The 18259-nt window shown below is 44.0% G+C and overlaps 1 protein-coding gene across 3 annotated transcripts in view; it reads right to left on the bottom strand.

Moving 5' to 3' along the window:
* BMF (Bcl2 modifying factor) overlaps nucleotides 1-16372 on the bottom strand; it is a 34939-nt gene extending 18567 nt beyond the window's left edge. For 2 of the 3 annotated variants that reach the window (XM_075129710.1, XM_075129711.1), the window contains exons 1-3: nucleotides 16222-16372; nucleotides 12793-13110; nucleotides 11435-11598 (exon numbers count right to left, since the gene is read on the bottom strand). In XM_075129710.1, coding sequence (XP_074985811.1) covers nucleotides 11435-11598; nucleotides 12793-13105 — 477 coding nt within the window. In that variant the 5' untranslated portion in view covers nucleotides 13106-13110; nucleotides 16222-16372. Of the gene's footprint in view, nucleotides 1-11434; nucleotides 11599-12792; nucleotides 13111-14137; nucleotides 14192-16221 lie in introns of all 3 variants that reach the window. The other variant, XM_075129712.1, reaches the window with a different exon arrangement.
* Nucleotides 16373-18259: the final 1887 nt, after the last annotated feature.

The following is an 18259-nucleotide window of genomic DNA, read 5'->3' as shown; positions in this document are numbered from 1 at the left end:
CAGGGTGCTGCAGTCTCAAGCTGGCAGGGAAAACAGGGGCAGTAGTAGTCTTGACACATCAGTTGGCAGCCCCAAGGGGGTTTCTGTGATCCAACACGTCACAGTATGAAAAAGAGAGGAAGACAATCTAAACCAAAAGGGCTGGCTGGGATGATTTAATTGGGGATTGGTCCTGCTTTGAGCAGGGGGTTGGACTAGATGACCTCCTGAGGTCCCTTCCAACCCTGATATTCTATGATTCTAATGTAACTCAAGGATTGTGTTAAAATCACCCTTGGGAAACAAGAAAATGGGTCCAGAAATTAATAAGCCAAAATTGGCATGTCAGATATTAAGCCTAACTGGTGGACAAAATAATGAGAGGATGGGCTATTTCACCCATCACTCCCTTTTTGGTTCCTTAAAGAAAGACACTTTGTGGGGAAAAATAAGGAAGAACAGATGAAGGCTACCAGAGTGAGCTTCATCAACATTGCTGCCACTCCCACCACACCCAGGCCTTTGTCACCCAGATCCTGAGAAATGTCCTGACCAGACCAAGCCAGGGAGGAACCCAGATGACATCACCACCTCTACCAGCTCCAGCTGAATCCCAACCACCACCTGGGATACACCAGGATTGGACTCTAGCCGCAGGCTGGAGCTGTTGTAATTGCTGCTATCTCAACTCACTACTTCTCTTCCCCCCCCCCCCCCACAAGGACAGTTATTACCATCTTAGATACCATCTAAAACAGTGGTTCTCAACCTGTGGTCCCCCAACTGCTGGGGGTCTGCGGATTATGTCTTAGTGGTCCGCAAAAGACAGACTGAAAAGTAACAACAGAATTCAACTATACATACAGACAATAAGTTTCCAAAGGGGTCCACACCTCCATTCAAAATTTCCAAAGGCATCCGCAAACGAAAAAATGTTGAGAACCACTGATCTAAGACAGGTTTCAGAGGAGCAGCCGTTAGTCTGTATTCGCAAAAAGAAAAGGAGTACTTGTGGCACCTTAGAGACTAACTTAAATTGGTTAGTCTCTAAGGTGCCACAAGTACTCCTTGTCTCTTTGATCTAAGACTATCTGACAGTTTTTCTTTCTAAAAACTCTCTCCAGTTAACAGGGCTGGGGAAAAAAGGGAGGGTGTTAAAATAAAGCCTTATTTAATTTCAAATGCTTCAACTGTTTTCCCTTCTTTTCTTTATCTTTAATAAAAGGTTAAAAAAGATTTTTAATGGCATGTTTGCCATGGTACTAAGCAGGCTGAGGTCTCTGTGTACCAAGCCCTAAACCTTGTTAAACACTGTTTAACGTTGGACAGGGACTGTCATGTTAACACATTTGGGCCACTTACTCCATCTAAATTAATGCAGCATTTCTGAAAGGAAGGCAAGATAGATCCTTCCTATAATGGACACCATGGCACCATCATGCAGAAATTAAATTTGTGGAAGAGGGAGAAGTAGTCACAAGCACTGTCTGGTTCTTATTATGCACAAATCAGAAGCCAGTTAACATACAGAGAGAAAGCCACTAAACATTTGGGGGTTCAAAATGCAGGGATGGAGGAGACACATGGAAACAAGTTGAAGAGACGCCCAACTGCAGGAGCAGTGGAAGGAATAACACCAACGCTCACCACAAAGGGGATGCCAGGAGTGGCAAGTAACTACCTTTATTAAAAAGACAGGTTCTCCAGCTTGGGGGAAGGTTTGGCAGGTTAATCATTTCTTGACTTTTTTTAACTCAAAACAACCACCACCATTTACTTGTGCCTTCCTCTTTGAGCTGAGCCTACAGGAAGTGGAAGCAGACAAAAACCATGGCAACAACTGACTGACTTTCAACTTGGAAAGGGCAACTGCTGGCCAGTACTTTCCCAGGCCCCAGGGCTTCCTATCCTATGCAACCTGGCAAGGTTATTTAGTTGTGTTTTCTATTCAGGGTGGAGGGAGAATAAAGGCTCTTCAAGACTCATGGGATCTTTCCATCTGCTGCTGCTTTATGCCCATAGCCCTCGAGACCCTAAGTCATAGCCACCATCTATACAGATTGGGACAGGATTCCTTTACAAGTTACTCTAAATCCGTTGCAGGGGTCCAAAATGCCAAAACCCTCCCTAAGTTCCTTCCCTGACAAGAAGTGTCAGCTAAGGACTGACACTCCCACCGCATCCTCCCTAAACTGAACCCTAGGAGATGTGGGAAAATTTCTCTTCTCTGAAAAAGTGTCCCAATCTAGCATGTGGGGTGCTGCCTGCCCAATATGCCTTTGCTCTCCACATCAGCAGAGTACTCCCACATGGAGAATTTCAGTCAAAGTGGAGGCAGATTTTCTAATTTACTTAGTACTAAACTTACTAAAAGGTTGGAATAAAACTGATTTGATTTGGGGTGAAACAAACTAAACCTCCCATTTGGAGACATGGTGCTGGTTGTCAGGAGAACTATGGCTTAACCCAGACCTTAAAGATTAGCTACTAGAGTCCTGTTTTCTAGGTTTACCTTGTTCATAATCCATTCTACTGCATATGCATCAGGGTTCGCCTGACTTTTGTTTTATACAGATCCTTTCCTCACAAAGGGTGAAGTTACAAAGGAGTTTCTGTATCTGATGAAGACAGTGGGTAGAGGGGGCAGGACTAGTCTCCCTATTTCTAGATATTGACATTAAGTAGAAGAGGAGGTAAAAGTAAACCTTTCAGATCTACTGCAAGAAAATACCCAAAGAGACTGAAATGGAACTTTGAACAGAGCAACACGCCCCCACTCCACTGGAAACGCACAAAGACAAGCAATCAGGTGCAGAACTGGAGCCTGTGGGTAGTTCAGCTTCTTGTCAGCAGTTCTGATGACTCAGAGGCTAAATATAGAGAGTGATGTAAACAGAGCTGGCTGCAGAGCAAACACTGCTGAACTGACCCATCTCTCACGCATACTCTCTCTGAACCTGGAAGTTGCAAGCCCTCCTGCAAGGGGAAGCTGTCGGCTCCGGAGACTTTTCATTGTGCTGCCAGAGGTGCAGCTCCCTTTCATCACGGGGTTGCATTACATCACATAGCCTAATCAGGGTGAATAAAAGCAGCTCTGCTGCTTTAAAGGGACAGCATACAGCAGAGTAAAGAAAATGTTTGTTTGTAAATAAACCAAGTTCCCTTTGCCAGTGACAAGAATAGTTACTAAAAGATCATAAAGAGTTAATAGGATATTCTTCAGGAGCAAGGAGGAATTTAGTTTGCGTTTCTCACTTTGTCTCTTCACTAGAGAGTTTAATTGACATACAAATGTGCTTGTACACATACACCCCCTGCTTTCTTCCTCAATTAATAATCAACCCAAACATCACCCCCATCCCTAGAGAGATCTCAGTGAGATCTAGCAGTCAGAGCAAGGGACTGGAACCAGAGCTCTTGGGTCCTATTCAGTGGTCTGCTCCGTCATTCTGCCACCTTGGGCAAGTCACTACCTTTGTATCCCCCTTTGTAAAATGAGATATTACTACTTTTAGAGTAAGAAATAGCTGCAGTATCTCAGATGCCACGGTGTGGTAATGACTGAAAAGCGCTGAGTTACTGGTGACCATTGTCCCCAATGACTCTTAAAGGGATGCACTTCAGTTTATAGAGTGCCTTGGGGTCCTATGGTAGCACAAAAAAAATTGTAAGTTATTTATCACAAAACAAGGCTGTAGGCAATGTGAGTACAATTCATCCCACATCATTTGAGGTGTCCTGCACTGTTTATAGAATCACAGAAATGTAGGGCTGGAAGGGACCCTGAGAGGTCATCAACTTCAGCCTCTTGCACTGAGGCAGGACCAAGCAAATCTTCTAGACCATCCCTGAGAGGTGTTTGTCCAACCTGTTCTTAAAAAGCTCCAGTGAAGGGGATTCTACAACTTCCCTTGGAAACCTGTTCCAGAGCTTAACTACCCTTGTAGTTAGACAGTTTTTCCTAATATGTAATCTAAATCTCCCTTGCAGCAGATTAAACTCATTTTTCCTTGTGCTACTTCAGCAGACATGGAAAACAATTGAGCACATCCTCTATGTAACAGTCCTTAAGTCTCCAAATATGTTATCAAGTCCCTGCTCAGTCTTCTTTTCTCAAGACTAAATATGCCCGGTTGGTTTTTTTTTATTTTTTTTTTTTAAGCCTTTCCTCCTGGGTCAGGCTCTCTAAACCTTTTCTGATTTTTTTTGCTCTCCTCTGGAATTTCTCCAGTTTTTCCACATCTTTCCTGAAGTGTGGCACCCAGAACTGGACACAATTCTCCAGCATAGGCCTCACCAGTGCTGAGTAAAGCAGATTTACTGCCGGTGTCCTACATATGACACTGCTAACACACCCCAGAATATTAGCCTTTTTCACAACTGCATCAGATTGTTGACTCGTATTCAGTTTATCCACTATAACCCTCAGATCCTTTTCAGCAATACTACCACCTAACCAGTCGATTTAAGACCAATTCCCTCATTTGTTAAGGTCATTTCGAATATTAATCCTATCTTCCAAAGTGTACGCAATCAGCTTTGTGTCATCTGCACATTTTATAAGCACACTCTCTGCTCCATTATCCAAGTCATTAATGAAAACATTTTCTAGTCCCAGACTCAGGACTGACCCTTGCAGAATCCTACTAGATATGCCATTCCAGTCTGACAGCAAACTATTGATAACTACTCGGAGTATGGTCTATCAACCAGTTATACACCCACTTTATAGTAATTTAATCTAGACTGCATTTCCCTAGTTTGCTTATGAGAATGTCATGTATTACTGTGTCAAAAGCCTTACAAAAAATCAAGATTTATGTCTATTGCTCCCTCCATCTACTAGGCCAGTAACTCAGTCAAAGAAAGAAATTAGGTTGGTTTAGGATGATTTGTTCTTGCCAAATCTCTGTTGGCTATTCTGTAAAAATGTCTTATCCTCCAGGTGCTTAGAAGTTGATCATTTAATAATTCGTCCCAATATCTTTCAAGGTATCAAATTAGGCTGACTGCTCTATAAATCCCCAGGTCCCCTTTGGTCTTCTATTTAAAAGACAGGTACTATGTTTTTCCTTCTCCAGTCCTCTGGGACCCCACCCATCCTCCATGAATTCCCAAAGATAATAGCTAGTGTTCTGAGATTGTTTCAGCTATTTCCTTAAGTATCCTATGGTGAATTTAATCAGGGTCTTCCAACTTCAATACATTAACTTAATTAACCTGTTATCCCTATTTCGGTTTGCATTCCTTCCCCCTTGTTGTTTATATTGTATTGAGTATCTGGTCACCATTAACCTTTTTAGTAAAGATTGAGGCAAAATAGATATTAAACATCTCAGCCTTCCTGATGTCATCAATTAACAATTTTCCTTCTTCACTAAGTAGAGGACCTACTCTTTCCTTCATCTTTTTCTTTCTCCTAATGTATTTAAAGGCAACAAGGAAGAGGTTATTTAATGTCCCTTGCTAGGTGTAACTCATTTTGTGCCTTGGTCTCTCTGATTTTGTCTCTACATGCATGTGCTATTCTTTTGTACTCCTCCCTAGCAATTCTTCCGTGATTTCACTTTTTGGAAAATTAAAGATCTCCTGATGGAGCCATGTTGGCCTTTCTCTCTTCTTCCTATCTTTCCTTTACATCAGAATAGTTGGCAGCTGTGCATTTAATATGGTCTCCTTGAGAAACTGCCAGCTCTCCAGAACTCTTTTATCCCTTAGATTTTCTTTCCATGGGACTTTACTTAACAGTTCTCCAAGTTCATTTAAGTCTGCTTTTTTCAAGTCCTTTGTCCTAATTCTGCAGCTCTCACTCCTGTCTTTGTTTAGAATCATGAAATCTATAAATTCATGATCACGTTACTCAAACTGCCTTCCTGCTTCAGATTTGCAACCAATTCCTCCCAGCTGGCTAGAATCAACTCTAAAATGGCTGTCCCCTGGTTACTTCCTCCACTTTCTGAAATTCATCCCACATCATTTGAGGTGTCCTGCACTATTATTTCATTTTACTGTGGGGGAAGCACCATATAATTAGGCTGCAATCCCATTGCTATTCCAGAGTTCCCCAGGACACCCCCTTAGGCCCTTTTTATCCCAAGCTAAACCTTTGTTGCAGTTACTTATGTAGAACTCTCAATTTTCCCATAGCGAGGCCTTTTCTTACCCTCTACTCACTGCTTCATTGGCAATTAGAACAGAGCAGGAAACAGTTTCCCTATCCTAAGAGAATTTTGAGAGGTCTAGAATTTCCCCCATCCCAAATCAAGACAAAGTCAAAGTCTCCAATGTTTGCAAAACAAAAACAAACCCCCACCCCTCCAAAAAAAAAAAAAAAAAAGATCAAAATATGTTGAAGGATTTTGATAACATTAAAAAAAATTTAATTTCAAGCTTTTTTCTATATATTATATTTCTAAAAATATTTTATATTATATTTATAGCAGTTTTGAACCAAAAATTAACCTTTTCATTTTGAAAGTGTTAAAGTAGAATGTTTTGACAATTTGGTAACTTTTGAAAAAAAAATCCCCCAAATTGGAAATTTGTTGAAAATGATCCAGAACAGTTTCAGTTTTGACATATCAGGATTTTTGATGAAAAATGTTTAGTAAAAAAATTTAAAAAAAAAAATCACTAGACACGTGAGCAACTGTGATGCAGAAAGGGATGGATAAATCTTGGACAATGTCCTGTGCCTACAGCCTATACTGGAGGGTCTTAGACCACAGACTCCCTAATGGATGGATAATCCAAAATGTTTCAAGAAAGGCTTCAGATGATGAATTTGTATAAGAAAAAACATATGTGAAACATGACAAGTTTCACTTTCAAGTGGAAAGTTTTCAGGAGGAAGAATTTATTTTGCTGTTTTTAATTTTACTGCAATGGGCTCATTTCCAGAGACCTGCCCACAACCAGTATGGATCTAGTCCTAAACGTTTCATACACAGGGCCAATGCTCAGGCCAATCACAGTTTTCTTCCTCACAATTAGATCAAGACAATTTGTTAACATACATGGGGAATTTCCAAATAGGGTAGCAATAAATTTCTATTGCTAGGTCCCATTGTTTTCTGAACATGGTCAGCACACCTAAATCAACGGTGGGATTTCCGATGTGTTTGAAGGGGGCTTTGTTGTTGGTTGTAATGTACTTATTTACCCAGATAGCTCAGCTCTGATTCAACATCTGGTTCTCATTGAGGTGCTGCTTTTTTTAACCCAGTCTTCCAGCTGACTTGATTGGAGCACAAAGAGGTCAAGAAACTTGTCTGAGGACATGTAGCTAGTCAGTGGCTCCACTTGGAATAAAGCCCAGAACTGTCCTGGGCTACTAGGTCTTTACTCCTAAAGAGACAATTTTACCTTCTGTGACATGATCTTACAGTTGTCCACAGTAGCCAATGTTGGATTTAAGGGATGAGGGAGGGATAGAATAAAACTGGACCCCACAAAATTGCAGCCTGTTCAGTAAGTGCCTTTTCAGTGGGAAATTGCTAAAGTGTTCCACTGAGTTATCGCAGCAAGTAAAACTCAGGTTTAAGTGACTTAGGTGCTCACACACGAGCAGCACAGCATATATGTGTGCACGCAACCTACCAATCACAGCAACATCCCAGATTTCCCATTCATGTCCAGTCTACCTCCAGTAAACCAGAAGAGAGTTCTCCAGTGTCTCTCCTGCACACAGAAAGTTGCGTTTTAGCTCCACCTCCTGGTTTCTTGGTACATGGTGGGGGCATTGGGGGGCGGGGGGTAAGAGGTGAGATTACCAGAAGGTATGGAGCCTTAAACAAATGGAGGGCACTATGGGGCATGCAAGAGTGAGGAGAGAACTAAAGGTCCCTTGTGCATAGTTTGAAAAGGGCCCTGCAGAACCATGGACTGACCATAGCAATTCTAAGTAGCAGAGCCTGCATGTGGAAATATTTTCTATAGTAGCCCACATTTGAAAAGCACTTTGAAGAGTAAAACCATGAAGTGCTACATAATATCACATCACTGTAAAAAGAAAAGGAGTACTTGTGGCACCTTAGAGACTAACCAATTTATTTGAGCATAAGCTTTCGTGAGCTACAGCTCACTTCATCGGATGCATACTGTGGAGAGTACAGAAGATCTTTTTATACACACAAACCATGAAAAAATGGGTGTTTACCACTACAAAAGGTTTTCTCTCCCCCCACCCCACTCTCCTGCTGGTAATAGCTTATCTAAAGTGATCACTCTCCTTACAATGTGTATGATAATCAAGTTGGGCCATTTCCAGCACAAATCCAGGTTTGTGCTGGATTTGAGAAAACCTGGATTTGTGCTGGAAATGGCCCAACTTGATTATAATCTGTAGCTACAGGGAGCGGGCTGGGCTCAGCTGAGCTGCTATACAAGGCTCTGAAGTTGCTCCTGCAGGAAGCAGGACCTCCAGGGAGTGGTAGACTACAAGGGGGACACCAGGAAAACCAGTGTGGGAGTCGATGCTCTGGAATAAAGCAGGGCAAGACTTAAAGGTGCCTCATACAGTGCTAAGTTTCAGAGGAACAGCCGTGTTAGTCTGTATTCGCAAAAAGAAAAGGAGTACTTGTGGCACCTTAGAGACTAACCAATTTATTTGAGCATGAGCTTTCGTGAGCTACAGCTCACTTCATCAGATGTATACCGTGGAAACTGCAGCAGACTTTATATACACACAGAGAATATGAAACAATACCTCCTCCCACCCCACTGTCCTGCTGGTAATAGCTTATCTAAAGTGATCAACAGGTGGGCCATTTCCAGCACAAATCCAGGTTTTCTCACCCTCTGTTCTGTTCCTCTGAAACTTAGCACTGTATGAGGCACCTTTAAGTCTTGCCCTGCTTTATTCCAGAGCATCGACTCCCACACTGGTTTTCCTGGTGTCCCCCTTGTAGTCTACCACTCCCTGGAGGTCCTGCTTCCTGCAGGAGCAACTTCAGAGCCTTCTATAGCAGCTCAGCTGAGCCCAGCCCGCTCCCTGTAGCTACAGATTATAATCAAGTTGGGCCATTTCCAGCACAAATCCAGGTTTTCTCAAATCCAGCACAAACCTGGATTTGTGCTGGAAATGGCCCAACTTGATTATCATACACATTGTAAGGAGAGTGATCACTTTAGATAAGCTATTACCAGCAGGAGAGTGGGGTGGGGGGAGAGAAAACCTTTTGTAGTGGTAAACACCCATTTTTTCATGGTTTGTGTGTATAAAAAGATCTTCTGTACTCTCCACAGTATGCATCCGATGAAGTGAGCTATAGCTCACGAAAGCTTATGCTCAAATAAATTGGTTAGTCTCTAAGGTGCCACAAGTACTCCTTTTCTTTTTGCGAATACAGACTAACACGGCTGTTCCTCTGAAACTTATCACATCATTGTAGTAACTCCATACTGGGGATGAAGACGCAATTATTTTATTTGAATATATCACTGCATCAAATGAAGGCATAAAAAGCCTGAATATGCCAAACAGCTAAAAGGACAAATAACTCCAGTACTGGAAGTTTTTCCTACATACTCGTGCAGCAACTGGCACCTATTTTGCCAGCTCAGGATCCACCAAACACTCATATCTGTTGGAAGAACATCCCACTGGCTCTATTCTTTGTTCCAGGTGTTCAGGAGGTATGGTTGTGACTATGCTATGATATTCTAAATGTTTCCTGTTATAACCCTGGAATCGTGGGCTGTGACCAAGACTCTGAGTTGTTGAAACAGGGCGCCCAGTTTTGGGGTTAGTTTCACAGCAAAATAGAAGCTTTACAGATAAATGGCAGCTCAGGTTTCCTATTCTCAGAGATTGCCCCTTCCACTGCCCCAAAGGACAAACCACAGCCCATCATGAGCCAGCTCGTGTGTCTCTAGGCACTAACTGCCCTTTAAACAGCAGGCACAGAAGAGCACAGGACTTTATTTATGGATTGTGCCAACAGCCAAAGGAAGTCCTCCATGCAGGGTCAGTAGGGAAGAGAATGCATTGGCACAGATAGGACATTAAAACTCTATGTGGTCGAAGGCACAGCTCCACATTAACACAAGGGCTCAGTACTACCCCTCTCCCAAGGAAAAGAATCCCTGAGCAGTTCTAAATGTCAATACCTATCCCAGTGTCAAGTCCTGCAGAACCACTGGCTGAGATTTCTCACACCTGTTTTTGGTTTTGTTTTTTAAATGGTTGAACAGCTCCCCCTCCTTTTCAACTGTCTGTCCTTCCAGTTCAAACAAAGACACAGGAGCTCCTCCTTGGCTGGCTGCAGGAGCTGGTAGTGCAGGCGGATGCTTTTGTTTACTAACTCTCCCACAAGCTTGGCTGACACCCGATTCAATTCTATTCTCCTGGCTCAGTCATTCCCCACCTATGTCCTGCACTGCAGTCAGTCGCATGGCTCTCTCAGTGCCATAGCAGCACACGCTTCTTGCCTGGGGGAGAGGGGAGGGAACAGGCCAAGATTTTCTATTGGGTTTGTTTTTGTTTTTTTGAGGGGGGCATTCTTGGATGCATTTCCCTGACAAAGACATCGGATAGCTACACTCCCCAGATGGAAAGGGTCAAGTTACAACCAGTTCCACTGCTTCCCTGACAGCAAAGATCGTTACCCTTCCCTTTGCTGTAAGAAGCAAGCACGCAGTGAGACAGGGACAGCTAGTAAGAGAGTGCTATTTAGAAGGGGGGGAAATAAACAAACAATGCACAAAAATAACTTGTGATATGGTATTTCTGATGTCAGAATGACATCCTACAGTCCAGACAGCCAACTTTCACATTTCTTCAGTTGATCTTTCTAGAACATTCCCTTAATAATTCTGCTGTTGGGTCATTCATCTCCAAAAGTTAAGTGAACCCAAACTTTGCCCAACCGAGGGCCATCCCAGCAACTCTACAGGAGCTAAATTCCTCACCTAACTTGAGTAAGACCAAAGCAGCGCCCACCTTTAAATGACTCCACTGGGGTGAGGGAAGCATTCGCCCTCTGAAGACCACAGGAAGGCATCAGCAGCTACCAGTCCCAGCATGTAGCACTCCTTGATCTTAGTGGAAGTCTGCTCAAATCATGATGAGGTATTGCACGTTAGAGCCTGTGCACTCTGTTAGCTACCTTCATGTCAAAGAGGAGGGCAGCTCTGGGCTGCACTTTGGACATGCCCATTCTAAACCCTGGATGATCAGGGACTTCTAGTTCCCTCTTACTCAGAGATTAGAAGGCAGGGCGGAATGGTGTCATACAGATTCCTTTTGCGGCATGGAAATTAGCCAAAATATGACAGACTTCGATTAGGATTGGCTCACGGTGCAGACTCTAGCCACAACAAGTGGCACAAGTGTGTATTCAGCATGGACAATGACTAAACAGAGATGGGAGGTGAAGGGTCAGATGAGCCAGAGGCTCCTGGATGCCATACCTGGATAACCAAATCCCCTTCTCCCCCCAAAAAGAGCGCCTACCCTCTGTATGTGGAGCCTGTGGAACTGGTCTGCAATGCACTGTAACTTCCTTGCAATCTGAACCTCAGCACGTGCTTCCCGTTGACCTTCCCGAGGCTCCTCTTGGAGATGTGGATTCAATGCAAAGCCAACTGGGGGGACATGTAAACGGTACCCAGCATTCCCTGCAAGACATTAGAGATGAGAAGGCTCAATGGCTTGGTCTCCCAGCTTAAAGCCTGGTTCCCCTTCTCACCATTACACATCATGAAGGAAAACCTGTGTAACTGCAAACTTCTGACTCAGGCTAAAGTCCAGTTTCTGCAGCCTAAACAATGACTAATCATACTAAGTATTCAGTAAAACATTCACTCAGAGTTTTAAGTAGATTTACATTGATCCAGCAGAGTGTATTATGTTCCTCCCATAACCGAGTGACCTGAAAGAAAAAAACCACACTGAGATAGGGAAAGCTCTCACACATGGATCAGGCTTGTTTATAGTTCAGTCAACGTTGGGATTTTATCTGGAATGACAGTCTTACACCTATGCAGTACCTATGTCCCTCCTAAACATCAATAATCTCCTGGCATAATCCTTGCTGCAGCTTCCAAATCAGGCATCACTCATAACCGCCCAGCATTTAGGACCAAGTTTCACCTTGGGATACACTTTATAACAGGTGCCACATGTGAGGATACAAAGGCAGAATTTGACTCAAAGTTGTTGGTGGGGGGAGAGAATGGCTTTTTTTTTTTTAAAACCTGAAATGTAAGTCAGGAATGATTCATGTCGCCAATTCAGCTTTAATAGAAATTCAGGCCAATTACCTCTTTACCACTGAAAAACTGTCTGTTCATGTTATTTATCCGACAACTTTTTTCTCAGCCAAGAGCCCAACAAAAGACTCTCAACATTTGAACCTCTGTGTTTACTGTCTCTGCACTGACAACACTCATGCAGTCCCATCCACATGACAAGATTCACCTGGGCAGCCTGGAGAAAGGGAAGATTTAACTCTTTGCAGGCAAATTGGCAGAATGTGCACTGAGGCGAGGGAAGCACTTGATCGCCCTCTGAAGCCTGCAGGAGGGTCTCAGCCTTAAGTGCTGCTGTAGGTGTCTAGCAAGAACTTCAACTGCTTTATAATGGAGTTGGGGGGGGGGGGGGAGAGGAGCTGGTGTTTAACGGATGGCAGAAGCAGTGAGAAAAGGGACAGCTCCTGCAGTGAGTAGGCAAGGGTGAGAAGCAGAGAGAGCTGTCTTTCTTTCAGGTGCAGCAGAATAAGTAACCCTCTCTTGTCCAGTGGGAGAAAGAGGGGAAGCGCTAGAGGGGCAGTTTTCCCTTCTGCAAAGCTAGTGATGCTGGAGTGCTCTTACCATAGAAGAGTCTCTGGGGCTCTTCAGTGACTCCACATGGCAACATGACATCCTGAGTGGAAGAGGATGGACTGAGTGTTTGGGTTGCCTTGTCCTGCTGCTCAGCATGCCTGATACCTGGACCACAGCAGTGTGTGAGTGGGAACAGTTGAAACCTCCCCAGCAGGCAGCTGTAGGATTGGTTCTGTGTGAAAATGCCAGGAGGGGTCATCTCACCAGGCTGACCTGTGAGTCCAAAGTCAGAGTGAAACACGTCATCGTCCAGCCCGTCCAAGCTGGAATAGTCCTCTTCTAGGTAGCTGGGGGGATCCATTGCTCCTGCAACAAATGAACACTTGAAAAAATGGCTAAGATACAACCAGAGTGCAGTCCAGAATAACCCCCTCACCCCCAATTCCATCCAGGAACACACAGTTCTCCCTACTTCCCCAAGCTTTTTCCTCCTAAAACAAAGCGTACATGACCTGAAAAGATCAGAAATAAGCTGATGATTAAGACCTTGTGGTCAAGTTCTGGAGCCCTTGAAGAGACAGCTCTGCAAGCCAAAAAGGCTCCACATATGGTTGGAAGTCTTAAAGACTGCTCCCTCCCCAATAAAAGAATAGTCATGGTGAGACAGAGGGACATTGTTTTAAAAAGCAAATCCAACCTGCATAGCCACCCCCCTCCACACACACATACATTTTGGGAATCTTTACATTTGCCTTCTGATTTCAGAACCTTTAGGTTACACCAAATAGTAAGAGACTTGCCATTAAACCATAAGTCTTGTCAATACTGCTTTCTGTCAAACACTCCATAACCCCTGGTTACTTCATTCCCTGCCCCACAACCTAACCAAGCAAATGCCCAAAACTCATGCAGCCCCACTACCCCCATGTACCCTTCACTACTACAGAATCTATCCAAAACACCCTTCCTTTAGTTCACCCTAGAATTACAGAAGTCAGTGAGTGTTTGGTCAGGTCAGTATCGCAAGCAGTGCTTTTATACACGTCAAAGTATATTCCTGAGCCCCATTATGTCCTAACACCAGGCAAAAGAGGGTAGGAAAATGAAAACCACTCTTTTAGAGCTTCTGCTAACACAGGATAAGTAGAAGCAGCCTGGCCAAAGAATCCAGCAATCCTTTCCTGTTATCTGTGCATCTAACCCTATTTGAAGACAGTCTCCTAAGAGATCCATCCCCAGGATTTCCACCCAGTTTTTAACAAGGAAGTGAAGTTCAACTCTTCACATCTCCTTTGCTCTGGTTTTGACCAAAACTTAACAGAATGGCAGACTAGTAAAAGGAATCCTACGCTTAAAGGAAATAAAAAGACAATCTATCCAGTACTTCCCTCACCGTTCTCCACATGTACCTCCTCCCATGTAAATATGAACTCAGGACACCACTGTCCTAAAGAAGATACAGAGATGGGAAGGAATAAGGTTTTCCACTCTCAAAAAGAGGTTACAACTGCAAATAGCATTTAAATGTATAACTCGAGTTATAGCTACATTTGGTACAAAAAGCTAAATGTGACAAACCCCAAAGCCAGGAAGTTTACTAGGTACACAAAACATTTAACAAAAGGGGCTTTAGAACAGTCAGAAATCTTAGTCCACATCCTATTCTGGTGGGCCAAGATGAGCTCATGCTTTGTTCTGAGGCCCAAAGAAGAAGACATTTGACAAGTCCAGAGCATCACCTACCCTAAAGCCACTTAATTTCTTCGTGACCCCAAAATAAAGTTTGCTAGCTCCTTCAAAAACAAGAACAGCAAAAATAGAGTTTCTCAAAGGGAGATGCACCAAACAAATCAGAGTTTGCAAGGGTTGTTTATGACTGTGGGAGCACAAATGCATGGAGTATCATACCTTCTATCTGCCTACTGCTTTCTCCTGAGGAGACAAGAAAACCTGCTATCTGAGAAAGCCTGAGCACACTGACAGTGGAATTCTTATACATTACAGTATCAGAGGCTACTCTCAAGATAAGCAGACAGTAAAAACAGAGGGAGGGTTCAACAAACACATGCCTCTGCCTGCTTCCCAAAACAAAGTTGGCTGGTCTAAGTTTAGGACTACCATATTTCTTTCCTTCATTTCCTTCCCTTTGTGGGCTTACGTACTGCAAAGTTATACCCGTACAGAGGACTTAAATACAATGTTTGAGGCCAGCAAGGTTTAAAACAGAAACTTTAAACCCCAGAAGAGATTCAATAGTGGAAACACATTATCTGGGCTATTGGACACTACCATAATTTCTAGCATCACAAGTGTACTCAGCATTGTATGTACGAGCCATGGTCTTATACAGGCACTTCATACTAGAGGTAACGGTTTCCAAAAAGCAATATGCTTTGGAATAATGCTAGCACTAACTTGTTTCTTTATGATTATTAACATTTATGCAAATCACCATTTTTTAAAAGTCTCTGCCTTTGGCAAGTGCCCGAATAATTGCTTTGTGATCAATTCACTGAATTAGCTCACTGCCAAAGAGGCACAAGTATTTTTCAACAGCTACTTGCATGAATCTAACTATAAGGAAGTGATCACATCAGGTTGAGGAAACTCAACAGAAGAGGAGTTTTATTTATTTTAAGTAAATCAGATACCAAGATGACTAGGACTGAGGATACTGCAAATATTTTTCTGGTGAAAGAGGTACAGTTTATAGTCAGAGAGTAACTGGCAAGAAGGTTCCCCCTCACCAGTTTGGGGTTCATGAGCTCACAGAACAGAGAGAAACAGATGTCACCCAGGCTCAGTTGGGGACAATATAAATATCTCCCTGATGCCAACAGGGGAAGCCATTTCCTGGATGGGGGAAGAAGGTCACTCAGCGTAGTGAACTAGAAGAACTAAACGGTACCAACAGAGTGCGGATTTCTCCATGCTGAGGTGATGAGGGTTGGGGTCTCCAGGACCCAGACCGGGGAGAACGGAAGGCACCCGCTCCAGGCGGGTAACTGCAAACCCCATGGGTTTAAGTGCAGGTCCCGACCCTTCTCAGTCCCTACCTGACTCCTGGCCCTTATGGCACAAACTGCTGCAACCGGGATGGCTCGATTTCGGCCCCAAGCCCAGCCAAGAGGCACCAGAGAGAGAAGCTGCCACAGGCTCGCTCTCTCCCCACCACCCTCGGGCTCCTGATCCACGGCCCCCTTCCAGCCAGCCCCGCCTGGACCAGAGGCGGGCTGCTAGGTCAGACCCCGCCAGGACTGAGCCCCCATGCAGCAGCAGCAGCTCCGGAGCCGCTGCCATGAGCGTGCGGGGTCTCTGCCCCCCGGATAGGGCAGGAGCCGGGGAGCACGGGGTGAAAAGGGACCTCCTGACTGACCCGCCCGGGAGCACCTTCCGCGGTAGAGCTGAGGCGCGCTCCGCTCCATGCCCGCAGCGGGAAGGCGGCCGGCAGCAGCCCCCGGCCCGGCGGGCACTCACCTGTGGCAGGGGAGGCAGGGCAGGGCACCGCCGGAGGGGCGCGGGCGCCGAGTCCGGGCAGAGCGAGGAGTCCCCAAGCTGCAGCCTCAGGCGCCGCCGCGCCGCATTGTTTCCAAAATACACTTGCTTCCTGGCATCCCCCAAACAGCTGATAGGAGCCCCGCCCCCCAGTGACGTACACGCCAACCAGCCAATACGGAAAGAGCGCCCCCCCCCCGCGCTGCCTCCGCAGCAGGGACAGACGCTGATGTGCAGCCTTCCATGTAAACCAGAGTAAGGGAGGCAGGGCAAATCCCCAGCCCCTCATGAAGCGCACAATGCACAGCAGGGCTGGTGAAGGGAGGCTCCGTCTGCTGTTATGCTACAGCTAGCCCGGGGGGTTGCAGGGCCAGGAAGACTTGTGATAAGGTCTTTGACACAGTCCTCTATGACGGGCTCATAAGCAAAGCAGGGAAACGTGGTCTAGCTGAAACTACTATAAGGTGGGGTGCGCAAGTGGTTGAAAGACCATCCTCATCGAACTGGGAGGGTGTATCTAGCGGGGCCCTGCAGGGGTCAGTCCTAGGTCAGGTACTATTCATTATTTTTCATTAATGACTTGGCTAATGGAGCAGAGAGTATGCTTGTAAGATTAGGGAATGACATCAAACTGACAGGGGTTGCTACAACAATGGTAATACCTTGCAGTCATCCACGGATGTTGACGTACCATGGAAAGAGGCATAAATAGTAAGGCTGTGGATTAATCACAGTTAACTCACTCGATTAACTAAAAAAAGTAAATCATGATTTAAAAAATTAATCACGGTTTTAATTACACTGTTAAACAATAGAATACCCATTGAAATTTATGAAATATTTTGGATGTTTTTCTGCATTTTCATATATGTTGTAATTTAAATCAGTGTCTATTATTTTTATTACAAATATTTGGACAGTAAAAATGATAAACAAAAGAAACAGTATTTTTAAGTTCACCTCATACAAGTACTGTAGTGCAATCTCCTTGTTGTGAAAGTGAAACTTACAAATGTAGATTTTTTTTGTTACATAACTGCACTCAAAACCAAAACAATATAAAACTTCAGAGCCTACAAGTCCACTCAGTCCTACTTCTTGTTCACCAGTCGCTAAGACAAACAAGTATGTTTACATTTACAGGAGATAACGCTGCCCTCTTCTTATTTACAGTGTCACCAGAAAATGAGAACAGGCATTTGCATGGGACTTTTGTAGCCAGCACTGCAAGGTATTTACGTGCCAGGTATGCTAAACATTCACATGCCCCTTCTTGCTTCTGCCACCATTCCAGAGGACATGCTTCCATGCTTGTTAAAAAATAATGCATTAGTTACATTTGTGACTGAACTCCTTGGGAGAGAATTGTATGTTCCCTGCTCTGTTTTACCTGCATTCTGCCATATATTTCATGTTATAGCAGTCTCAGATGAGGACCCAGCACATGTTGTTCATTTTAAGAACACTTTCACTGCAGATTTCACAAAATGCAAAGAAAGTACGAATGTGAGATTTCTAAAGATAGCTACAGCACTTGACCCAAGGTTTAAGAATCTGAAGTGCCTTCCAAAATCTGAGAGGGATGAGGTGTGGAACATGCTTTCAGAAGCCTTAAAAGGGCAACACTCCGACGTGGAAACTACAGAACCCGAACCACCATAAAAGAAAATTAACCTTCTGCTGACTCAGATAATGAAAATGAACATGCATTGGTCTGCACTGCTTTGGATTGTTATCGACCAGAACCCATCATCACCATGGATGTATGTCCCCTGGAATGGTGGTTGAAGCACAAAGGGACATATGATTCTTTAGCACATCTGGCATGTAAAGATCTTGCAACTTGGGCTACAACAGTGTCATGCAAATGCCTGTTCTCACTTTCAGATGACATTTACAAAAAGCAAGCAGCATTATCTTCTGCAAATGTAAACAAACTTATTTGTCTGAGTGACTGGCTGAACAAGAAGTAGGACAGAGTTGACTTGCAGGCTCTAAACTTTTACATTTTTTTTTTGTT

This window comes from Caretta caretta, chromosome 6 (genome assembly GCF_965140235.1).
Source record: "Caretta caretta isolate rCarCar2 chromosome 6, rCarCar1.hap1, whole genome shotgun sequence".
In the NCBI taxonomy this organism is placed as follows: domain Eukaryota; kingdom Metazoa; phylum Chordata; order Testudines; family Cheloniidae; genus Caretta; species Caretta caretta.
The sequence above is the reverse complement of the archived record's forward strand: the minus strand, read 5'-3'. Positions and strand labels throughout refer to the sequence as shown.